This window comes from Salvelinus alpinus, chromosome 22 (genome assembly GCF_045679555.1).
Source record: "Salvelinus alpinus chromosome 22, SLU_Salpinus.1, whole genome shotgun sequence".
NCBI classification, from domain to species: domain Eukaryota; kingdom Metazoa; phylum Chordata; class Actinopteri; order Salmoniformes; family Salmonidae; genus Salvelinus; species Salvelinus alpinus.
In genome coordinates this window covers 13,429,386-13,450,690 of record NC_092107.1, presented here as the reverse complement: position 1 = coordinate 13,450,690, position 21,305 = coordinate 13,429,386, and the positions used below count along the sequence as shown (strand labels likewise).

Genomic DNA, 21,305 nt, shown 5'->3' with positions numbered 1-21,305 from the left:
TGTCCAACAAAAAAACACAAAAGGTCTGTCTTTTGGCAGATGCAGTTCGTCTGAACCTGTCCATCTGCATTCATTCAGCTAACATTTTACATTTGAGTCATTTAGCAGACACTCTTATCCAGAGCGACTTACAGTAGTGAGTGCATACATTTGAATACATTTTTCATACTGGTCCCCCATGGGAATCGAACCCACAACCCATGCATTTTGAGATTGTCCCCATCATGGCAGATTCTTTTTAGGTCTCAATTGTCCTATTTGCATTCAAAGAAAAGGTTTGGGTATTTCGATGACAGTTTTCAAAATTATGTTTCTTCCAAACAATAGTGCACAGACTATATATACACACACAGTTGAAGTCAGAAGTTTACAGACACCTTAGCGAAATACATTGAAACTCAGTTTTTCACAATTCCTGACATTAAATCCAAGTAAAAATTCCCTGTCTTAGGTCAGTTAGGATCACCACTTTATTTTAAGAATGTGAAATGTCAGAATAATAGTAGAGAGAATGATTTATTTCAGCTTTTATTTCATTCATCACATTCCCAGTGGGTCGGAAGTTTACATACACTCAATTACTATTTGGTAGTACTGCCTTTAAATTAAATTTGAACTTGGGTAAACGTTTTGGGTAGCCTTCCACAAGCTTCCCACAATAAGTTGGGTGAATTTTGGCCCATTCCTCCTGACAGAGCTGGTGTAACTGAATCAGGTTTGTAGGCCTCCTTGCTCGCACACGCTTTTTCAGTTCTGCCCACAAACTTTCTATTGGATTGCTGTTGTTCTTGGATTGATTTGCACTTTTCGCACCAAAGTACGTTCATCTCTAGGAGACAGAACGCTTCTCCTTCCTGAGCGGTATGACGGCTGCATGGTCCCATGGTGTTTATACATGCGTACTATTGTTTATACAGATGAACGTGGTACCTTCAGGCGTTTGGAAATTTCTGTCAAAGATGAACCAGACTTGTGGAGGTCTACAATTTTTTTCTGAGGTCATGGCTTATTTCTTTTGATTTTCCCACGATGTCAAGCAAAGAGGCACTGAGTTTGAAGGTAGGGCTTGATATACATCCACAGGTCCACCTACAATTGACTCAAATGATGTCAATTAGCCTATCAGAAGCTTCTAAAGCCATGACATCATTTTCGGGAATTTTCCAAGGTGTTTAAAGGCACAGTCAACTTAGTGTATGGTAACTCCTGACCCTCTGGATTTGTGATACATTGAATTATAAGTGAAATAATTTGTCTGTAAATAATTATTGGAAAAATTACTTGTGTCATGCACAAAGTAGATGTCCTAACCGACTTGCCAAAACTATAATTTGTTAACAAGAAATTTGTGGAGTGGTTGAAAAACGAGTTTTAATGACTCCAACCTAAGTGTACGTAAACTTCCGACTTCAACTGTATATATATAAATAGATTTGACAGTAGATTTTTGAGGCAGGCAATATATTATATTAGCCCAAGATGTTCTCTTAAGGAGACAACCGTTACGCTGTTACAGGCTTTGTTTTTTCCATTTATATTTTGAGTTTGGATGTTAGGTTAGTACTTGGGGGACACTGATTGGTGTTGCCTCATTAGTCAGAATGTGTTACACCTGTGCTGGATTGTCCATCTCGTTAGTCGGAAGGTGTTTCAACCTTACTGTCCCAGGTGATGTTTAAGATGTGGCTGGCCCAGTGCTCCAGTTGTTTTGAGAGATGTGGAGGATTAATGCCTTTGGTTGGTTCTCCCTATTTGATTTCTAGAAAAATAATCCTATATCTGATCTTCCCTGTTTTTTGATTTGCTCCCTGTCTAAGTTTGGTGTGGGTTTTTCTTTTGTTTGCCTCTAACTCGGCAAATTTAGTGTGCGCTCACGCTGTTAAAACTCACCTATTTCGTTTTGGTTGTTGTCACTCACTCTTTTAGTTCCCCCTTCTGTGTGAGTGACTTTTTGGTTTTCTTGCTGGGGAATGTAACAACCCCTTAATCCTTGAGTCTATTGCTGCACTGTCAGTTTAGTATAGAGAGATCTGGGGTTTTGCATGGGCTATGTCTCAATCCACTGCATCTGTATTTGCAGTGGAAGGTGCTGCGCTACAGCGGTGTTTGTCAGACCATGAGACACCCCGAAAATCGTTCTTATCACAATGTGGGTAGCGTTGGAAAAGGTTTGGCCTGAAGTCAGTAATGCTGATGTGTCAACTGTCTGTAGCGTCCGAACCGTTTGGGCTACAAACTAATACGACCTCAATGTGGGAAGGGGAGTTTCTAATGAACAGGATGGTGTTTTACTCTACTTTTATCTGCACACAAATAAGAAACGAACATACTATTTCACACATTGTCACATGACATGTTTGGGTTGAGCAAGCAGGCTGTGGTGTGCTTATGGTTATTTATCACTATGACCAGCATGTCTTCAATGAAATAGAAAAACCACACGAGTCAGAGAGCCTACATGTGAGAGGTGTTGCTGAAAGAAATGATTTATACAGACAACTGAGGTGGTGCAAATTTTATTTTTTTGTTATTTTGGGATTAATACGTGTCACACGTCAGTTTGCAAACAATGTAAAAAAATAAATAAATAAATAAATGGAACAAAAATAATTGACTGCAGTCCCTGGCCAGTTGCTCTTACATACTGCTCTTATGTATGCTAGACTGCGGGGATCTCATTGATTACTATATCAGACAGTAACAGAAATAATATTCAGCCTTGAATGTGAATTGTGTACACAATGATTCTCTAGCAGAACATGCATAATGAAAAGCTTGTGGTTCACATGGTGGTGTATAACAGGTAGAGAACAATATTCAATAAGGTGTTACGCATCACATCCAGACATCCTCCTGAGCCACTTTTGTTTTTCTCTTCAATTATTGAAGCTGTAATGTCTTTGACATTCATACTTAACAAATGACTAGGATCTGAGCATAATTGAATTCAGCAACACCAGTCATTTAGCTCACCAGGGTTCACAAGAGGAGAGATGTAGAAGCGGGAATACAACGGCATGTTCAGGCAGCATCTGCTTTCATTGCCATCACAATCTAGTAAGATTCTTGATCACAAAAAAAGACAGTTGCCACTGAATAAAATTGCAGGAATTGTCTGGATTAGCCTTGCTGTCAGTCATGGACATGTAAAACGGTAGACGAGAGGACCGTGTTGGGTAGGCAGTAGAGAGAGTGAGGAATAGAGCACAATAAAGGGAAGAAAATGTTACCTCTCCCTCTCTGAGGGCCACTCTCCCTGTCTGTTCCTCTCTCTCACAGGCCATTTTTTAGTGAGTATGGTCCTCTGGACTTTGATTAGTCTCAAGTGTCTTTACAAACAGCCCGCCCTCACCTTGCCTGCAGGATGAAGGTCTCTAACCAAATGTCACTATTATTATTCCACAGATTTCTGTGCCGCTATCCTCCTCTCCTGTCCTCTGCCAAGTTTCACCTCTGGTAGGGACACACCCCGTTCAGCATGAGTCCTATCCTTATCAATATCAGAAGAGTATATCAAACTTCCTTTTCTAGGTACTTGCTTAACCACTAGGTGGCATTGACGACGAGGAGAGGCAAGCGCTGAAGCGCACTACTAGTCGTGATCGCAAAAAGGATGCGTTTAGATCTCGCGCACTTGAGTGAGTTGAATAGTGCTCTGCAGCATTAGGACATAGCCTTGGAGCTATACGCCAACAGCATCATTTCTATCAAAAGACGATACTGCCTGCGCACGAAATTATTGCAAGAGACCTGCACTAGACGTCCAGGAGAGGTTTTGAAGCTGACGAGGACAACATGAATTCCTTCTGGATACACACAATTTGGATCCCGGGGTTCTTTTTCTTCTTTGGATTTCAAGGTACGGGTTGCAATCTAGTTCAATGTTTTTATAATTATGTTAGATTATCAGACACATTGCGTTTTTCAGTTTGGAGTTAAAGGAATTCCTTTTATGTACCTACGCCTGCTGAGCCTCTGCTTTTGGAGCTTTGATCGGCTACCTCTGGTGTCTAAGACTTATTATTTATCACACGTATTTATGACGTTCATCCTTGCCGATTTTATTGCTCTCTTGACACGGGGTACTTACGCACACAGGGAAGTAGGCTACACTTACACACGCAGAGGGGGAGATATTGAAAAGTACTTGAAAATAGCACCCATACGATTCAGAGTGGGTGGTGGAGGGGGAGACGTTCAGTTGCGAGAGTTCAAGCCACCAATTATTAAATTATTTCTGAAGTGACTTGTCTGCGATGTCCCTGCTGAGTTTGAGTCTTGTTGCGATATTTTTTTGTACCCTCTTTGTGGTTGTAGAACTGACATTCCTCATGTCAGACTGAGAATGATTTTAGTATCCTTCGAATCTGATGGCTTCATCTGTCACCAGTGGCGACCCCGTCATTCAGGGCAGGTGGTGCAAATTTTATTTTTTTGTTATTTTGGGATTAATACGTGTCACACGTCAGTTTGCAAACAATGTAAAAAAATAAATAAATAAATAAATGGAACAAAAAAAATTGTTAATAAAGTCGCATACAAACGTGGTCTCTTTTGCTTTCTTGAGTAAGGCAGCTCCAAAATGCAGGTGTTTCAGCCTAGCTCAGTACTTTCTGTGGTGGTAGGGCAGCCAGCAGAAAATACAGAGCGTAGGGGTTGGTAATGTTCTCTAGTTGCGCCGTGATTGGCTCAGTGTTCTGTCACTCATGGGGACACTACGTCACCGCCAAATCTAAGGGTAAAGCTCGAAAATTCAAGCCCCTTGTTCTGCCATATAATTACATTAGAAGTGCCCATCCAAGAAGGCTCAGGGTCATTGGCCACAGATAAAATGACGTCAAATCATGTTATATCTACAGCAGCTTTGATTGGACTGATCATACTTTCAACATCATATTTTCAATATCAAGCTAGCAAACTAGCAGTCACCATCATGAGTCAAGTCGACAATCTACTGTCAAATCCTTTTTAATCCTTGTCATATGAAGAGAAATAATGAAGAGAAATTATAGATAAAATGTATCGGTGCTCATCGGCCATTGGACATAAACATTACACAACAAGTTAGAAATTGCAAACTCAAACAGTGAGTGGTCTGGAAGGAATCAATGGCTAACTCCAAGCATTGCAAAGCAATCACTAGCCTGTTATTCAGTGGAGTGGCTGTATGGTCCCAAGTCTGGGTTTAAGGGTCTCTTTTCCAAGCTTAAAAGGTTATAAACATTCAACTTTGGCCATGGTGTCAATCCAGCATGACTTCTGCCGCGCTCAAAACAACTGGAAACTCAGAACTGGGAAATCTGATTTCAGTGAGTTCAAGACAACTGGGAAAATACGTTTTGAACGGTCATCCAACTCGGACTTGCGAGTCGGGAACTCGGGCCTCTTTCTAGAGCTCCGACCTGAAGATCACTGACATCATCATGATTCAACCTTGTTTTTTTTACCGAGTTCCCAGTTGTCTTGAAAGCACCATAAATCCAGAGAATGCCAGACTTTGATGACAAAATGTGCCCACGAAGTACCGCCGCGCCACCTTCCTGTTCAAGTGAGCACAGCACAACAAGGTGAGTCCAAAAATATATTGTATGCTGCTTGTCACGTCCTGACCATAGAGAGCCTTTATTTTGTATGGTGGAGTAGGTCAGGGCGTGACGGGGGTGTTCTAGTTTATTATTTCTATGTGGGGTTCTAGGTTTCATTTTCTATGTTGGTGATTTGTATGATTCCCAATTAGAGGCAGCTGGTAATCGTCTCTAATTGGGGATCATATTTAAGTAGTGTTTCTTCCCACCTGTGTTTGTGGGATATTGAATTTTGTATTGTGAGTAAGTGTATGCTCCATTGTCGTCACGGTTCGTTATTAATTTATTGTTTATTGTTTTTTTCTTAGTTTCACTATTAATAAATTATGTGGAACTCACATTTGCTGCGCCTTGGTCCGTTTCTACAAACGTTCCTGACACTGCTGCATAAATTCTGTAATATGCCAGGGAGATATGTATACTGTAGCTAAGAAAGTAATATTAAGTGTAAGTGGTGTAGTAACCTGTTAGTATCCCATGTGCATCACCCTAATAATTTGGTCCTGTTTCACCTTCTAATTTTGCCTCCTGTTCTGATTTGGTGGTGCACATGTAGCCTGTTTTAGAGAAATGTAATCATTGAATATTGTAAGAGCTTTCATTGTCTGCTTATATGCCCCCTTTATTTATCCTACGGCCCTGACTTGGTGTAAGAACGGCCCATGTTCCGAAATGTCGCTGTACATTTCAAAAGTGCTGAACAAATAGTTATATTGACTACGTCCATCCTAGCGCACTCATGAATGTCTCAATTGAAATTACGGATTGCCACTTATCTGCTCGTCATCCACATCTAAATTGTCAGTAGAAACAACTTTGTTTAAGCATGTGCAATACAACATCTATGCATAACAGCAATAGGCCTCCTTTGAACAGATTTCTGGTATTGTACTAAGGTAATGTCCACTAGTATGTAATACCTCTCTTTCCACAGTTCCTTATGCCTGTGCACATCTCTGATGGCCTCATGGCAGCATCCCACTACTAACACTAATGTAGCAAATTCGAGGGTTGGCCTCCACAGGATTTGAGCCCACTACCTTGTGGCTCTCAGTCCAACTCCTTTTTGTATGCTTTTGCCAAGAGGTTCAGTGTTATTTTAGGTGTTCATGATGATGACCAATGTGTGCAGACTAATTCTAATTTGGTCAATTATTACGGTAGTGACATGACTATTGAAGTAGCTTGGTTAGCTGTGTGTGCAGTAATGGAGTGCTGTCAAACCCAGGGCAGTAGTCAATAAACAACTCAGTGGGGCTTAATTACAAAATGGCTTTGAATGAAACCACAACTTCTGGGTCAACAACATTAGGAGTTTCTAGTTCTAACTTATGAAATAAATAACATATTCTCTATGAAATGCAAGAGCCATGAGTCATGCATATCTGAACTGTCTGCCTTGTATTGACATGAAATTTGTATTGAATGCAGGTAAAACTAAGTATATGTTCTCTAGAGCGCATAAAAAGAACTCTGATTTAAGCATACAGTGCCTTCAGAAAGTATTCATATCCCTTGACTTTTTCGACATGTTGTTACAATACAGCCTTATTCTGAAATTATTTAAATAAATGTTTTTCCTCATCAATCTACACACAATAGCCCATAATGGCAAAACAAAAACCCGGTTTAGACATTTTTGCTAATTTTATTACAATTAAAAAACTGAAATACCTTTTTTACATAAGTATTCAGACTCTTTGCTATGAGACTAGAAATATACCTCAGGTGCATCCTGTTTCCATTGATCATCCTTAATGTTTCTACAACTTGATCGGTGTCCACCTATGGTAGATTCAATTGATTGGACATCATTTGGAAAGGCACACACCGGTCTATATAAGGTCCAACAGTTGACAGTGCATGTCAGAGCAAAAACCAAGCCATGAGGTCGAAGGAATTGTCCATAGAGCTCAGAGACAGGATTGTGTCGAGGCACAGATCTGGGGAAGGGTATTAAAACTTCTTGCCACTAGGGGGGTGCCATTTCGACATAGTCCAAATTCGTCTCCAAATTAAACTGCCTCGTACTCAATTCTTGCTCGTACAATATGCATATTATTATTACTATTGGATAGAAAACACTCTCTAGTTTCTAAAACCGTTTGAATTATGTCTGTGGGTGAAACAGAACTCGACTTAGAGCAATTTTCCTATGTGTATGTCAGAATTCAGAATTGTACTGGCTGTTCTGAGACCTGTGTATTAATTTGCCTGTCCTCTATTGGTTGAGATGCACTGCATACGCCTTCCCCTGGGTGTCAGCGAATAGGGAGACTTGAAATGGACTCTCTGCGTAGTTCCCAAAGGTTATAAATTGATTGGAATCACGGTGGCCATTCTTTTGGATCTTCGCTCGGGCGCAAAGAGGAGCTTTGCGTATCGTTGTGGAAGCTCTGGTTTTAGCTCCTTAGATAATTCCGGTCATGTTTTTATTCGATATAAGCTTTAAAGACATCATAATCTTGTTATTTTGAACCGAATTATTTCAGTTTATATCAGTTTATTGCGATTTTCTGGCATTTCTTTGTGACGCACTTTCAAGAGTTGGACACTTTCCCTGTACATGCCGAACGTTAGTGGCCATTTCGACAGGACAAGAGGACATCTTTCGACCAAAAGACGATTAGACCGGAGAAAGGACACATTGCCCAAGATTCTGATGGAAGCTCAGCTAATAGTAAGAACTATTTATGCTGATAAATCGTTGTTCTGTTGAAAAATGTTAAACGCATAAGCTGCCATTTTTTTTGGGGTAGCTTCGCTTTGGCGCAACTTGTATTGCGCAGTAAGGTTAATTTTAAAAATGTAATTCAGCGATTGCATTAAGAACTAATTTGTCTTTCAAATGCTGTCCACGCTGTATTTTTTAGTCAAGTTTATGATTATTTAATGATTAGACTAAGTCACTCTCCAAGATGGCGCCCGACATTTTCTGCCCAGTTTAGCTACTTTTCTCATTGTATAACCATGATTTTTGTGGCTAAATATGCACATTTTCGAACAAACTCTATATGCATTGTGTAATATGATGTTACAGGACTGTCATCTGAAGAATTCTGAGAAGGTTAGTGAAAAAATTAATATATTTTGGTGGCGATAACGTTATCGCCCCCTTTGCCTTGATTTAATGCTGGTGTGATGTTAGCTCATGTGGTATGCTAATATAACGATACATTGTGTTTTCGCTGTAAAACACTTAGAAAATCTGAAATATTGTCTGGATTCACAAGATCTGTGTTTTTCAATTGCTGTACGCTGTGTATTTTTCAGAAATGTTTTAAGATGAGTAATTAGGTAATACACGTTGCTCTCTGTAGTTATTCTAGTCGCTTTGGTGAGAGTTGTGATGGTGGCTGCAATGTAGAACTGTGATTTATACCTGAAAAATGCACATTTTTCTAAAAAAACATATGTTATCAGACTGTCATCTTATGAAGTTGTTTCTTGGTTAGTGGCTATATATATCTTTATTTAGTCGAATTAGTGATAGCTACTGATGGAGTAAAAAAATGGTGGAGTAAAAAAAGTGGTGTCTTTTGCTAACGTGGTTAGCTAATAGATTTACATATTGTGTCTTCCCTGTAAAACATTTAAAAAATCAGAAATGATGGCTGGATTCACAAGATGTTGGGCTTTCATTTGCTGTATGCTGTGTATTTTTCAGAAATGTTTTAGGATGAGTATTTTGGTAATTGACGTCGGTCTCTGTAATTATTCCGGCTGCTTCCAACGCTATTTCTGATTGCAGCTGCAATGTAGGACTGTGATTTATACCTGAAATATGCACATTTTTCTAAAAAAACATATGCTATACCATAAATATGTTATCAGACTGTCATCTTATGAAGTTGTTTCTTGGTTAGTGGCTATATATATCTTTATTTAGTCGAATTAGTGATAGCTACTGATGGAGTAAAAAAATGGTGGACAAAAAAAAGTTGTGTCTTTTGCTATGGTGGTTAGCTAATAGAAATACATATTTTGTCTTCCCTGTAAAACATTTAAAAAATCGGAAATGATGGCTGGATTCACAAGATCTTTATCTTTCATTTGGTGTCTTGGACTTGTGATTTCATGAACATTTGATTATATGATATCCCTGTCGCTTTAGGCTAGGCTATGCTAGTCAGCTTTTTTGATGGGGGGGATCTCGGATCCGGGTTTGTGACTCTATAAAGGTTAAAAAATGTCTGCAGCATTGAAGGTCCCCAATAACACAGTGGCTTCCATCATTCTTAAATGGAAGAAGTTTGGAATCACCAAGATTCCTCCTAGAGCTGGTTGTCTGGCCAAACCGAGCAATCGGGGGAGAAGGACCTTGGTCAGGGAGGTGACCAAGAACCGGATGGTCACTCTGACAGAGCTACAGAGTTCCTCTGTGGAGATAGTTGTCCTTCTGGAAGGTTCTCCCATCTCTGCAGCACTCCACCAATCAGGCCTTTGTGGTAGAGTGGCCAGACGGAAGCCACTCCTCAGTAAAAGGCACATGACAGCCCGCTTGGAGTTTGTGTGTCACATCTGGAGGAAACCTGGCACCATCCGTATTGTGAAGCATCGGGGTGGCAGCATCATGCTGTGGGGATGTTTATCAGCGGCAGGGACTAGTAGACTAGTCAGGATCGAGGGAAAGATGAACGGAGCAAAGTACAGAGAGAGCCTTGATGAAAACCTGCTCCAGAGTGCTCAGGACCTCAGACTGAGGCGAAGGTTCACCTTCCAACATCTTAACCTCACAGCCAAGACAAAGCAGGATTGTTTTCGGGACAAGTCTCTGAATGTCCTTGAGTGGCCCAGCCAGAGCCCGGACTTGAACCCGATCAAACTGGTCTCTGGAGAGACCTGAAAATAGCTGTGCAGCCATGTTCCCCATCCAACCTGACAGAGCAGAGAAGATCTGCAGAGAAGAATGGGAGAAACTCCCCAAATACGGGAGTGCCAAGCTTGTAATGTCATACCCAAGAAGGCGCTTCAACAAAGTACTGAGTAAATGGTCTGAATAATTCTGTAAATGTGATATATTTCAGTTTTTATTTATAATACATTTGCAGAAATTTCATTTTTGCTTTGTCATTATGGGGTATTGTGTGTAGATTGGGGGGTGGGGGGATATAGTCAATTTAATAATAAGGCTGTAACGTAACAGAATGTGGAAAAAGTCAAGGGATCTGAATACTTTCCAAATGCACTGTATGTACTTTGGATGGTGTCCATAATGATAGTGTCCCTGCTTACAAATATCTGGGCATCTGGATCGATGAAAAGTGGTCTTTTTAAAAAGCATATTGATGAGTTTGTTAAGTTGAGAATTAAAATGGCTTCTTCTATAGAAATGGGTCCTGCTCCTCGCTAAATAGTAGAATGCAGATTATTCAGTCGACGTTCCTATCGGTGCTAGACTTTGGCAACATTATCTATATGAACGCAACTGCCACTTCATTAAAGCCATTACGTGCAGTTTGTCATAGCGCACTACGCTTTATTACGGTCAACAATTTTAGTACTCGTCACTGCATTCTTTACCAGAAAGTTGATTGGCTCTCTGATGTCACATAGGTTGATACATTGCTATGATTTCATTTAAAAAGGCCTTTATCAAAAGTCCTGCTGTACCTAACATCTTTACGAAACTTTTAGACATACTGTACGAGTTACAGCAACTGGTCTCAGGGATGGTAACTCTGAGTTGGGTAAATCAGCTTTTAGTTTTCTTGCACCTTATTTGTGGAATAATCTTCAAAATGGTCTTAAATTTGAGGTTTTGGTACCGCTAGGGTAATTCAGAAAGCTTATTACTGATGAATGTGTTTTTTTTATGACCGTGTTTTTCTTTCTGCTTGCATTTTGTATTACCTCATGAAGCTGGTTGAGAGAATGCCGAGAGTGTGCAAAGCTGTCATCAAGGCAAAGGGTGGCTACTTTGAAGAATCTCAAATATAAAATATATTTTGATTTGTTTAACACTATTTTGGTTACTACATGATTCCATATGTGTTATTTCATAGTGTTGATGTCTTCACTATTATTCTACAATGTAGAAAATAGTACAAATAAGTAGGTGTCCAAACTTTTGACTGGTACTGTAGGTAAATTAAGTCATCTAAAGGGAACATTTTTATTATTTATTAGCCTAGTGGATATAAGTATTTTAAGCATATCATGTGAATTAGGCTTCATGTAAAATCATTGTCAAAAATGCAAGCCATACTGTTGCATGACTAACAAGTACTGTTAGATTACAATATAATTTATCTGCCAGTTTGGAACAGTGTAAACAATGCTAAATAAAGTAAAACCGGAGAGTCTGTAATAAAAAAAAAAGTAAAGCCTTTAATATAGTAAAGTTTAAAAACAGATGGATTTGGGAAATCCGACATTTTGCGGTTGCATGAGGCTTGGTGATCACAGACTCAGTAGGATATTAAACAAACACTCTAATAGGCAACAGAAGAAGGAACAGCATAGGGTTGAGTGACTCACCCATTCCTGGCTTTCGTTCAAAATACGTTCTATTATAATGCAAGGTTAGAGACACATTCTTTCTGATGCAGTCTCTCCTCACACTACAGCTCATTTCGTTAGAATTATTGTGTGGATTATAATAATTTAATATATTTGTAGGGGTTGATGCATTTTTTGTCAGCGTAAATCTGGTCTGTGATATTGAGTTAGAAATGTAAAACTTTAGACAACTTAAGCATCAAATATATTGCAAGTTTGCCCTTTTATGGCCACTCTTTACAATAGGACTCAACTCTGTCCGCAGCATCTATTGGTAGTCTAAACTGTGGCAGAAATTGGGGAATTTTTCACACCTAGCTAAGCTATTAGACTATCCTTTTGTAAATGAATGGATGTGTGAATGTTTCAGTAAGTTTCTTTCCTATTGCACTAGAGTCCTGCACCAGGCAAAATAAATCAGCTGGCGGGTGGTCCCGGAGTTGAGAGAACTTTGGTAAATACAATGGCGCACTTATACTTGGCATAGGATACTTGTGCCTTACAGCCCATTGCATAAACAACGAGTGGATGTTATCCACCACGGAGTGGAACAGTGCAGCTCAAACTGCAGATAACAGAAGGCCAGCTATTGTGAAAGAATACATGTGGATCTTGTTGATTTCCTCTATCGAGGCCTAATGTCCACCTGGAAATTGTGTGGTACCAAAGGATAAAGCGTCACCTACAGATGGATGTGTGGTTTCAGCCATCTGCGAGCCTTTGACTAGGCGCGGTGGATGACATCCTTTTCCTGCACAGCAATTTGTTGAAATTCAGTGATGAATGGACTGTTTTTGAAGTAGTGTTTTAGTATATTTATTTGTTGTCTAATATTAGAAGGCTTTTTAAAGCGATGAGTTGTCAATGTGCAGCATTGCATTGTGAAATATATCTCTTCTTAATTCATGGCGTGGTTTCTTCTTAGCCAAATGTTGAATAGACATGCAGACAAATTAATGCCGGAAAATAGGAAAATTAGCCTACGGTCTGTAGTCATTAAAACAATTAGGCTAAATAAATTGATATGTTGTTGGGTAACGGATCAGCTCTCGGATCTCATTGAGGCGGCTTCTATCTTCAATATAATCATTCGTTTAGAATGTTAAACCCATAGGTCTTAGGCCTGCAGTAAATTAAATTAGATTACCAGGTTCATTTTTCATTAGGTTACAATAATCCATGCCTTCTGAGAATGTTAAAGTCCAAAAGTTATGGGTGGTTTAGAAATGTGGCTGTCAGAAGTATTACAATAGAAATTCACTTTTTAATCCGGCTGTCTGCATATCTCAAGAAATGACAGATAGGTTTGCAGTGAGATGGGTTGGACGATAGTTTTCTCGTCAATCATCTTGAAAAGACGTATACTTAACTGAATCAACCAATGTAACTCTTCTTAAATGCTTTATTAATCCAAATGTTGAACGTGCATGTGGGCGACAGAGACACAAAATGGTGTAGTTTGAGGCCATGTGGGCGCTGGAGATGGGGGTGTGAGCAGGTGGTTAGTTTGTATGTTTTGCATTGTCTAAAAAGAGCAAATAAAATCGTACAAAGAAATTAAGGAAAAATGACAAGCTTGCAACACGCATCTGAATAGGATAGGATTTATTTGACTTATTTAGTTTACATTCTTCATTGTTACCACAATTTCACAAATGATTGAACACACAACAAGAGCAGAATAAGTTATTCAAAACATTTCTGTATTAAAGACTATCAGAAAGAATGTTGGTACTTATTTATTATGATCCAAAGCCACAAATGAGTGAGTCACACAGCTTTATGCTACTAAATAGGCCAAGCCTAAACTAATATATAAAATTGCCTAAATAAACAGTACATTTCATAAATAAATGAAGTAGCTCAGGTCTTGAAAATATGGGCAACCTTTTTCACCTCCCTATCCTCGCTGGACTCTCGTTCATTCTGTCGTGTCTTTGGCTATGCCGGATTAAATGACATGCTATTCTATACAATCATTTCTCTGTAATTAATATTACCTGATTAAGTTAATCAGGTAGATAATTAACTAGAAAGTCGGGGCACCACGAAAGAATGTTAATAGAGCTGTTAACTTCCGAATAAACTCTTAAAGACCTAGTAATCTTTTACATCAATAGCAGTCAATATTTAATCGTCACCTTATTTAGTCTCATCTGAAAGTTGTAAATTCTTGGTTATCTTCACAAACCCTGGCTAACAAGTTGAACCAGCAATACAACATTTGGTTTAATTATTACTAAATACCTAACTAATCACACAGAATTACATATACACAGAATGTATCATACATTGATTACAAATTATGTCATAAAGAAAATGGCCCTGGTGGACAGAGCCGACATGACAGCTGGTTACACAAAGAGAGGGGGTTTGAGTGAAAGAGCGGGAAGAAGCTATGCCATCGTAAATACAGTATCTTATGCATTCTAAATTACCGCCCATTTGAAAAAGGAGAATGCAATAAATATTTACTCTGAGCTGCGCTTCGGTAGATGGTAGGCCGGGTGGTCCAGCATGGATCTCTGGTCCTCGGAAGAATATCTGGTGGTAGAATGTATACTTGGTAGTACCGTCGTCGTGTGGTATCACAGACACTCTGTCCGTCCTCTCCTAGCACACGTTTACAGTTGCTGCGCTAACGCGACGGCTAGGAGGTATCACTTTTTTTTTGTGAATAAGAGTTCAAAAGTTCATACCAAGTTGCCATACTTTAAGCTCATGCTATATTCTGGCTGGTATAGTCGAAATTCATCCTTCCAGGGGTGTAGGTTGTCACCTTCACATTGAAATTTGATGCTAATTTCGTTAGGTTCTCTAGGTGGTCTTTGTCCTTTCAACGTGGGGACCTCAAGTCCCCACCTCCCGGGTGGCGCAGTGGTCTAGGGCACTGCATCGCAGTGCTAGCTGCGCCACCAGAGTCTCTGGGTTCGCGCCCAGGCTGGGCTGGGTTCGCGCCCAGGCTCTGTCGCAGCCGGCCGCAACCGGGAGATCCGTGGGGCGATGCACAATTGGCATAGCGTCGTCCGGGTTAGGGAGGTTTTGGCCGGTAGGGATATCCTTGTCTCAGTATGTAAAAATGTAATAAAATGTAAGTCGCTCTGGATAAGAGCGTCTGCTAAATGACTAAAATGTAAATGTAAATGTAAGTCCACTCGTCCTTGGAACAGCTTATTATCTGAGCCCTTTTAACGTAGGACTGTCGCCCTAACGTCCTCGGAACAGAAAGTTACATTTTCGTCAAGGGCTTTATAAAGGAGGGGAGAGAAGGGCGTGTTTCATAGTTTATAACCAATGTCTGTTCACATGGGCAGGGCCACTGAGTTGAGCATAGTACACTCATGAAAACCCATTTCTCTCATTTGGAAGCTAAAATTACATTTAATCTTTTCACAAATAGTTTCATATTTAAACATTTAAATTGCACAACAATTTCATGTGAATCTGATAACTAGAATGTGTAGACTTTCCAAGATACAGTTTATGTCGTCCTATCATCAGTAATAATGTCTGACGCCATATTCATTTAGTACCACCGCATATTTTCAGCTGGTTGGATTACCGAAATATTGTTCCGTTCCCATCTTTTCATGTCACCAGACTCTCTCTCAATGTTAACCAAGAGATTTTTAATAGTCACATCGGTAGAGAGGAAAAAGGGGAAAGGTATTTATGGGGGTCATAAACTTTCCCCACTCAGGCCAACGTCATGACAATTCAGTTTCTTCTTCACATCAGCAAAGAAAGACCCTGTTTCAGAAACTCACTTTATATAGAGGGTCTATCTCTCTTTCACACTCTGGTAAATAAAGCCAGTTTGTTATTTTAAATGATTTCTGTCTGTTTTTAGAGGCAGAGAAACCAAAATCCCAAACGTACCTTTTTTTGAAAATTGTCTGCCCAAGTGTAAGTGCGCCATTGTATTTACCCAAGTTCTCTCTCAACTCCGGGACCACCCGCCAGCAATTATTTTTCTGCCTGATGCAGGACTCTATTGCAAGAGAAGAGACTCTTGGACTGAAACATTCACACCTCCATTAATTTATGAAAAGATAATACATTTGTGCCACAGTTCAGACTACCGATGTATCAGCGTTATAACTTCCCCTTGTGATAGTGCGGTGCAATGATAGAATGATGCAATTTACCACAATCTGCCACCATCTATCACAAATGTTCGCAGCATAAGCTAAAACAAATTAATTGAGGAGCCACTGTAAGAGCAACAGTGCGCCTAGAAAAATGAAAGATTCAAGCTTTAATATCTCACATTTTTATTGCGCTCCTACATTTCTCTGTGTGCGGCAAAATTTTTTCAACTTAGGCGCACACGTGCTTCTTCTAATAAAGGTCAGCGTAGAGCCCTCACTAGGTCTGTCTACATTTAACCACAGCAGGAGAGACACAGCAGCATTTTGACATTGGTCTTCAACAGAACCCTGTATGCTTAACCAGTCTGGCCATGTCTCACGCCTTGGGGCAGTGTCATAGTTCGGTGGTGTCGACCACATCGGGCCCACCTCGCTGGCCCACTTTTCCTCTTCATCTAACTTTAAATTACCCTTATTAGTGTATTAACATAATGCTTATTTGTTTAATGAATTGGGGTAGGCAGGGCAACATGCTGCTCTAAATGCCAACTGTTAATTTCTCTGTGGAGATGGAGCCCCTTCTGAGTGCAGTGCAGCGAACACGGTTAACTAGTAATGAAACTGCACCATAGATTACTATCGTAGTCAGGAGAAATTCAAGTTTTTAGTATGGCTGCTTCATATAGCACATGTACTGTTTGGGGCTGTCATAGCACATACAATAGTGTATTGTTCCCATATATTGAAAAAGAAACATGACTTTGCAGTTGAAAAAATAGGAAGAAGATAACAGTTTGGCCGTAACTCTACCTATATGTACAGTTGAAGTTGGAAGTTTACCTACACCTTAGCCAAATACATTTAAACTCAGTTTTTCACAATTCCTGACATTTAATCCTAGTAAAAATTTCCTATTTTAGGTAAGTTAGGATCACCACTTTATTTTAAGAATGTGAAATGTCAGAATAATAGTAGAGTGATTTGTTTCAGCTTTAGATTCTTTCATCACATTCCCAGTGGGTCAGAAGTTTACATACACTAAATTAATATTTAGTCGCATTGCCTTTAACTTGGGTCAAATGTTTCGGTTAGCCTTCCACAAGCTTCCCACAATAAGTTGGGTGAATTTTAGCCCATTCCTCCTGACAGAGCTGGTGTAACTGAGTCAGGTTTGTAGGCCTCCTTGCTCGCACACACTTTTTCAGTTCTGCCCACAAAATGTCTATAGGATTGAGGTCAGGGCTTTGTGATGGCCACTCCAATACCTTGACTTTGCTGTCCTTAACTTCTTGGAACTATAGGGGGTGCTGTTCCGCATTAGCATATTTGGGTCTCCAAATTAAACTGCCTCGTGCTAAATTCTTGATCGTACAATATGCATATTATTGTTATTATTGGATAGAAAACACTTTCTAGTTTCTATAAGAGTTGGAATTTTGTCTCTGAGTGGTACAGAACAATATCTACAGCACTTTTCATGACAGGGGTCAGATTTCAGAAATTTTTACCCCTGATCTGGAGTCTGTTTTTAAGGCGACAGTGAATGCTATGAAGAAACCGACACTGCCTACGTCTTCCTCTGGGTGTCTGTACGTCATCACGTTTTGAATGGAATCGATTGCACAATCACAGCCATTATAAAAGAACAAAATGTATAGGTACCTCCCTTTCTCGTCGCGCGCCTGAAGCGTGAAGGACATCGGACTTGCCTCATTCCAAATCGTTGTCTAACCAGCAATATTTCTCCGGTCATGTTTTCAGTCGTTATAGTTGTTAAAAACATCATAATGTAGTTAATTTGAACCGTTTTATAGCAATTTATATCCGTTTAGTGCGATTTTGAGGAATTTCTTTGTTGTGCACTCTGAAACTTTGGACACGTTTTGTGGTCCCGTTCGATCGTTAGTGGATATTTCGAAGGACAGAGGACATCTATCGACCAAAAGAAGATTACAACATAGAAAGGATACATTGCCCAAGAATCTGATGGAAGAACAGCTCAAAGTAAGCAATATTTAATATGATAAATCGTTGTTCTGTCGAAATATTTTAAACGCATATTTCGCCATTTTGTTTGTTATCGCGTCACTTGGCGAACCCTGTATTGAAAAGTAAGGATAATTTTAAAAATGTAAGTCAGCGGTTGCATTAAGAACTAATTTGTCTTTCGATTCCTGTCAACCCTGTATTTTTTAGTCAAGTATATGATTAGCTTTCAATTAAACTAGATCACTCTGATAGATGACGTCAGACATATTGAGGCTTGATTTCCTAGTATTTTTATTGTGTAACCACGGTTTTGTATGGCTAAATATGCACCTTTTCGAACAAACTGTATATGTATGTTGTAAAATGATGTTACAGGAGTGTCATCGGAAGAATTCTGAGAAGGTTCGTGAAAAAATTAATATATTTTGGCGGTGATTACGTTATAGCGCTCTTTGGCTGGAATCGATGCTCTGGTAACGTTTGCACATGTGGTATGCTAACTTATCGATTTATTGTGTTTTCGCTGTAAAACGCTTAGAAAATCTGAAATATTGTCTGGAATCACAAGATCTGGGTCTTTCCATTGCTATGCTTTGTCTATTTTTATGAAATGTTTTATGATGAGTAAATTGGTCATACACGTTGCTCTATCTAGTAATTCTAGTCGATTTGTGATGGTCGGTGCAATTGTAAACTGTGATTTCTACCTGAAATATGCACTTTTTTCTAACAACACCTATCCTATACCATAAATATGTTATCAGACTGTCATCTGATGAGTTTTTTTCTTGGTTTGTGGCTATCAATATCTTAGATTAGCCGAATTGGTGATAGCACCTGAAGTAGTAAGAAACTGATGGAGTTAGAAAAGTGGTGTATTTTGCTAACGTGTTTAGCTAATAGATTTACATATTTTGTCTTCCCTGTAAAACATTTAAAAAATCTGAAATGGTGGCTTTATTCACAAGATCTGTATCTTTCATCTGGTGTCTTGGACTTGTGATTTAATGATATTTAGATGCTACTATTTACTTGTGAAGCTATGCTAGCTATGCTAATCAGTGTGGGGGGGGTGGGGGGTGCTCCCGGATCCGGGTTTCTGAGGCAGTAGAGGTTTTAAGCCATTTTGCCACAACTTTGGAAGTATGCTTGGGGTCATTGTCCATTTGGAAGATCCATTTGCGACCAAGCTTTAACTTCCTGACTGATGTCTTGAGATGTTGCTTCAATATACCCACATAATTGTCCTGCCTCATGATGCCATCTATTTCGTGAAGTGCACCAGTCCCTCCTGCAGCATAGCATCCCCACAACATGATGCTGCCACCCCCATGCTTCACGGTTGGGATGGTGTTCTTCAGCTTGCAAGCATCCCCCTTTTTTCTCCAAACATAACGATGGTCATTATGGCCGAACAGTTCTATTTTTGTTTCATCAGACCAGAGGACATTTCTCCAAAAAGTACAGTCTTTGTCCCCATGTGCAGTTGCAAACCATAGTCTGACTTTTTTATGGCGGTTTTGAAGCAGTGGCTTCTTCCTTGCTGAGTGGCCTTTCAGGTTATGTTGATATCCTTTGCTGTTGTTCTGGGATTGATTTGCACTTTTCGCACACCGAAGTACTTTCATCTCTAGGAGACAGAACGAGTCTCCTTCCTGAGCGGTATGACGGCTGCTTGGTCCCATGGTGTTTATACTTGCGTACTATTGTTTGTACAGATGAACGTGGTACCTTCAGGCGTTTGGAAATTGCTCCCAAGGATGAACCAGACCTGCGGAGGTCTGCATTCTTTTTTCTGTGGTCTTGGTTGATTTCTTTTGATTTTCCAATGATGCCAAGCAAAGAGGCACTGAGTTTGAAGGTAGGCCTTGAAATACATCTACAGGTACACCTCCAATTGACTCAAATTATGTCAATTAGCCTATCAGAAGCTTATAAAGCCATGACATAATTTTCGGGAATTTTCCAAGCCGTTTTAAGGCACAGTCAACTTAGTGTATGTAAACTTCTGACCCACTGGAATTGTGATACAGTGAATTATACTGTCTGTAAACAATTGTTGGAAAAAATGTCTGTGTCATGCACAAAGTAGATGTCCTAACCGACTTGCAAAAACTATAGTTTAACAAGAAATGTGTGGAGTGGTTGAAAAACACATTTTAATGACTCCAACCTAAGTGTATGTTAACTTCTGACTTCAACTGTACATTATTACCTCAACACCGGTGCCGCCTGTATATATTTTGTTATTTACTGCTGCTCTTCAATTATTTGTTATTCTTATATATATTCTTCTTTTTATAGGTATTTTCTTCACTGCATTGTTGGTTAAGGGCTTGTAAGTAAGCATTTCACTGTAAGGTCTATTCGGCGCATGTGACAAATACAATTTGATTTGTGCCATGCATTGTCTTTCTTTTCTGATGGAAAGTATTAGGAACCTTGAGCTACAGTTGTTTAAGGGTGTTCATGCATTGCTGTTAATCTTTTCAGAGGAGAAATGTCTTGTGTCACTTATCCAGAGGTGGCATAGTATAATTGGAATAGGATAGCCGTGGATAGAATTGAATTGATTTCTTATTTTTCTGTTTATCCAAATAATTGCATTTCATGTGGTGATCAATGCACACTAGGCCCCTGGGAGGAACACAATTGTGAAATATGCTTATTTAAAGGAAAATAGTACCATTGCCTCGGAAACAAGAGAACGCTCCTTAAATTCTGTAATCTGCTTGGAATGGCCTCTAGGATTGGCCCCAAAACAGCCATGGACAGAGAACTAAGAAACATTACCCAATACCCATTAAATAAACCTTCAGAATTTCAGGCACATAGGGAATACACACTCATTCAGAAATGAACTGGAAAGATTGAGTTCAACAGTCCGAATAATTAATGCAATCAGAAAACATGTATGATGCTCTCTCTCGCCGGGCTTTTCACTGGAGTCCGCGTTGATCTCTCTTTGGGGACTAGTGATTTTCCTCCCCACTGTGGAGTCCACAGACTCCCTCTATTTAAACTGATTCAACTGAATTGACTCGTGTGTTTTGTTGGGTCTTCCTGTATTCCAACCATGTCTCTGTGGTTGGTTGTAGGCAGGATGTGCTGGGGGTTTCTCTTACGTAGGGCTGTTGCG

General features: G+C 39.6%; 1 protein-coding gene across 1 annotated transcript in view; it reads left to right on the top strand.

Moving 5' to 3' along the window:
- The first annotated feature begins 3,621 nt into the window (after positions 1-3,621).
- LOC139549749 (limbic system-associated membrane protein-like) overlaps positions 3,622-21,305 on the top strand; it is a 1,088,465-nt gene continuing 1,070,781 nt past the window's right edge. The window contains exon 1 of the mRNA XM_071360485.1: positions 3,622-3,859. Within this exon, the coding sequence (XP_071216586.1) occupies positions 3,796-3,859 (64 nt within the window). The 5' untranslated portion in view covers positions 3,622-3,795. The remainder of the gene's footprint in view (positions 3,860-21,305) is intronic.